A 4,067-nucleotide genomic window follows, 5' to 3' on the forward strand; every position below is an offset into this window, starting at 1 on the left:
CATAAATAACTTTTAATTTTTGATCCTTCATAAAAAATTCATTAAAACTTGCTAGAATTTTCAAGCATTAGGTTGAGCTCCACACATGATAAAAATATGAAAAGCAAGTTCTTCAAAAAAATCCTAACTTGTGAATGACTCCGTTGTTATAAATTTTATATTCTATATTAACATACAAACAGTCTTACATTGAAAAATAAATTCTCATAAAATTGGTTAGCTCAATATTATATAGAATTCAAAGGAAAAAAAAAATCTTAGAGTTATGAATGAAATAAAATGTTCAGATCAAAAAATAAATGATCTAATTCTAATCTCCCTCCCCCAATCTGACAGTTCCAAATTTTTATTTGACAAAAAAAAAGTTAAAGATGCTCTGTGCATTATCAACATCCGACCACCGTATTATCCACTGATTATCGTACGAGATTCTGCCCCTAAAGCAGCGTGAAACATTGTACAAAAATGATTCCTTATTGGAAAAGAAAGATTCTTCTTTTTCTTTTCTTTCACTTTTGCATTGTCTGTGTTATGTTACTCAGTACTTAGTACTCAGTACTCAGTACTCACCCCTCAGACCTTTCAATTCAGTCAAACGATGCAAACGTACTATTCCCTCTACATTCCAAACCATCTTTGTACATCTTTCTCATTTAAAACTTAACCCCAAAATTATTATAACTAATTAATTAACAAGCTAAGCAAAGCAAGACTCTATAATTAAAACCAAGAAGAGAGGGTCGAGCCGATTGAGCCAAAATTGAAATCCGAGCCGTCCCCACATCAAGCTGAGCATTCGAGCCCCAGCTTCACGCATGATGCTTTCTTATTAGCCGAGTCGCAATCCGAGTCATGAAATTCTATCTTTCTCTTCTTAACCGGCATCACGTGATCCGCACGTGGCACCGGTTTGATCCCTAGCGTCAGCTCCAGACCCAGACCCACGTCGGACCCCGCGTCGTCGTGGGCTCGGTCGCTCTGCTTCTCTGTTGATTCCGGTTCATCCCGGAAGAGCATCGAAGTCTCAGCGGTTTCAACCGAAACCATGCTCTCGCTCTCTTTGCTCTCCCCTTCAACCGCCACCGCCACATCCGGCGGCGCGTCCTCCGATTGGTGACTCAGCGACGACTCATGACTAGCCGACCGGTTTGCCACCTCATCAACGGCCGCGCAACACACGGTGCACCCACTGCGCGGTTCTTCCGGTTCATCAGACTTCAACCCGGTTCCCTTGTTGGCCTTCTTGGACTTCCCGGCTGATCGCTTGAACCGCGACCGAGGCTTAACCCGTTGGGCATCGTTCGACTCAGTCGAGTTCTTGTCCTTGCACACGTGACGTATGTCGTAAGGCTTCAGAGGTGGACCACTCCCGGCGGCTTCGGAGTTGATCGGCGTGATCGGATTGCCCTTCAGCACCGCCTCCACGGCGGCCTGACAACGCTGCCAATTCCCGGACCATAAAAGACCCACGGACCCATAAATCGGGTTAAGTATTCGCCCGCATGCTTCGTAAAGCAGAGACCGAAAAATAGCTGCAATGAAGAAATTAAACAGAAACAAAAATCAACAAACCATCCGATTGGTCCCCACGAAAGAGAAAGAAAATGCGAGAAAATGAGAAAGTAAAGTTAACGAACCTGGACGAAGGTGCTGAGGACCGGCGTTGACGAGGTTCAAGAGGCCAGCACGGCCATAGAACTTAGCAAGAAACACAGTGGCGTTGGCTTGAGATTCTGGAGATTTGATCCACTGCAAACAAGGCCTGATGCTACAATCCTCACTGCAACCTTTTCGGAGAACGCGACATCCATTACAGCTCATCCTCATTTTGCAGAAACTTGGGAGGGATTGTGAGAAAGAGATGAGATCGGAAGTGAGATTCTGAGGAATCGATTGAAAGATGAGAAGATTGTGAATGCTGATTGTGGGAGGTTTGGGATTGAAGAGCGAGGAGGGTATATATATGTGAGAGGTGAGGGAAGGGTGAAATGAAAGCAAGGAAGTAAGGAAGCCGCTGGATTTTTGGGGTTACAGGGTACGCACCTGTTTTTTCAAAGTCTGTTCCTTTTAACGATGGTTTCCACATTTCAGGAGTTTACTGGATCAAATTCCCACTCGCACCTCGAGCGCGTGGTAAACAAACTTGGTTTTTTTTGACCAACTGGATGACGTGCTTAGATATTTAATATATATGTCGGTGTATAAATTTAATTTATCAGGAAGTAAAAATTCAAAAATTATATTAAAATATTAAAAATGGTAAAAATAATGTTAGAATATATAAAATCTATATATACAATTGCATTATAATCATTTTTAAAGTTAAAAATCATAAGAAATTGATGTACTATTTTGAGACACAGTACATTTCTTCTACATTTTATGCAATTATACAAGACAAAAATATTTTTTTATACAAAAAAAAATATGTTGTTTATGGCGTAAAAGTACAAAATAATGATCGAAGATTCTCATGCATGATGGGAATTTCTTGCTTTCCCAATTCCGAAAAGAAACATGCTTTTTCAGCTCAGTTTCGATGAGTCGAACCAGTTATTAATGGATTCCTCATTTTTCTTCTTTCTTTTATTTCCTTTCCTAACTTATAAGTTGTAACTTTTATTAGTTTTATTTCTATCGTTTGATCTTTCATAAGAAAAAAAAGAAACATAGTTCAATGAGTAAAGCATTGTGTTAACTTAATCAAATGTTACAAGTTTAAGTCGAAAACATTCACAAATTAATTAGAATATGAAAGATTCTGAATACTGAATGCACACGAAAAAGGATACAAGATTGTGTAGAGGGAAAAAAAAATCCACTCACTCACATCCATTAATTTGTTCCATACAAAACTAAAAAAATTATAATGAAAGGAGGTAAGCTATACTGATTAAAGTTTATTCAAATTGTAGGATACTTTCAAAAAAACAGGCGACAACATCACATTTTTTATTAGCTATACTGTGGAAAAAGATTATATAAAAAATTAAAATATATTATTATATTTGAAGAATATAATATTTAAAAAAAGGAGGGATGATATTTTACAATAGCAATGATTTAAACTATTTTTCTCACCTCGGACGCTTTTTACTATTGCAAGAGATAAGAATAATATTAAAAAGCGGGGAGTGTAAAATAGTTAAAATACCCTGCATCTCTAGCACCGTAGGTAGTATAACGCTGTAACTTGTAAGCATGGGTAGGATAACTTGAAAAGATACACAAGCTGAGATCAGCGCGTGTAAAGCACGATGGAGTGTCAGAGTCGGGTCGAATCGCCACGTATTCAGATGGGAATGATGAAAATAAAAAAGTAAACAAAAAAAACCGAGGAGAGAAAGCTCCTGGTTTTCGGGAAATAGTCGAAAACCGCTTTCCCTCAAAACCGGAGACTGGTTTCCGGTTTTTCATTCCCAGGTTCTGTCCTAGGACCGTGGGCGGGGTTGAAAATCAGAAGAAACTGTGGGCCATTGTTTTCTCTCTTTCTTTTAAAAGGCTTACAACATCTCATAATTTAATTTTTCAGTTTAAAATTTTATAAATTAATAATATTTCTTTTATCTTAAATTATATAATATTTTTAAATAAAATTTTATATATTAATAAATATTATTAAATATATATAATAATTTTATTTTTTAAATAAAAATATTCATCATTTAACATATTAAAAATGATAATAATAATTAATTATAAAGAGAATAAATAATATTTAAATTAATACATTTAATAAAATCTAAATTTATTTAAAATATTTTATATTTTAAAATAAAAAAATTCATTTAAAAATACTATATAATTTAAAATGAAGAAAATATTATTTTATTATTTTTTTAAAATATTACTGCTATCCCTTATCATAAAGAAAGACGCTTCTCATTGGGATATCAATTTTTTTGTTTTTTAAGTTACTTAAAATTATACACCTCTTTGTTAGCCACACCAAAAAAAAAAAAACTCACTCCTATACCTATAAGACACAAATTAGGAGAGGTGGTTGCTCTTTGTTATAAGTCAAAGTGTAATCACCTCTCTTTAACTTTTCATATTTAAAAATGTTT

At 35.6% G+C, this 4,067-nt stretch overlaps 1 protein-coding gene across 1 annotated transcript; it reads right to left on the reverse strand.

The window, feature by feature from the left end:
- Window positions 1-473: 473 nt before the first annotated feature.
- On the reverse strand, window positions 474-1,994 carry LOC129293270 (LOB domain-containing protein 41-like). Its single transcript, XM_054931138.1, has 2 exons — window positions 1,638-1,994; window positions 474-1,532 (listed from the first exon to the last, which is right to left on the reverse strand). The coding sequence occupies exons 1-2, from the start codon at window positions 1,825-1,827 to the stop codon at window positions 784-786; spliced, it is 939 nt and encodes a 312-aa protein (XP_054787113.1). The 5' UTR covers window positions 1,828-1,994; the 3' UTR covers window positions 474-783.
- Window positions 1,995-4,067: the final 2,073 nt, after the last annotated feature.

This window comes from Prosopis cineraria, unplaced genomic scaffold (assembly GCF_029017545.1).
Source record: "Prosopis cineraria cultivar Desert tree isolate PC_DT_omini unplaced genomic scaffold, ASM2901754v1 PC14, whole genome shotgun sequence".
Classification (NCBI taxonomy): domain Eukaryota; kingdom Viridiplantae; phylum Streptophyta; class Magnoliopsida; order Fabales; family Fabaceae; genus Prosopis; species Prosopis cineraria.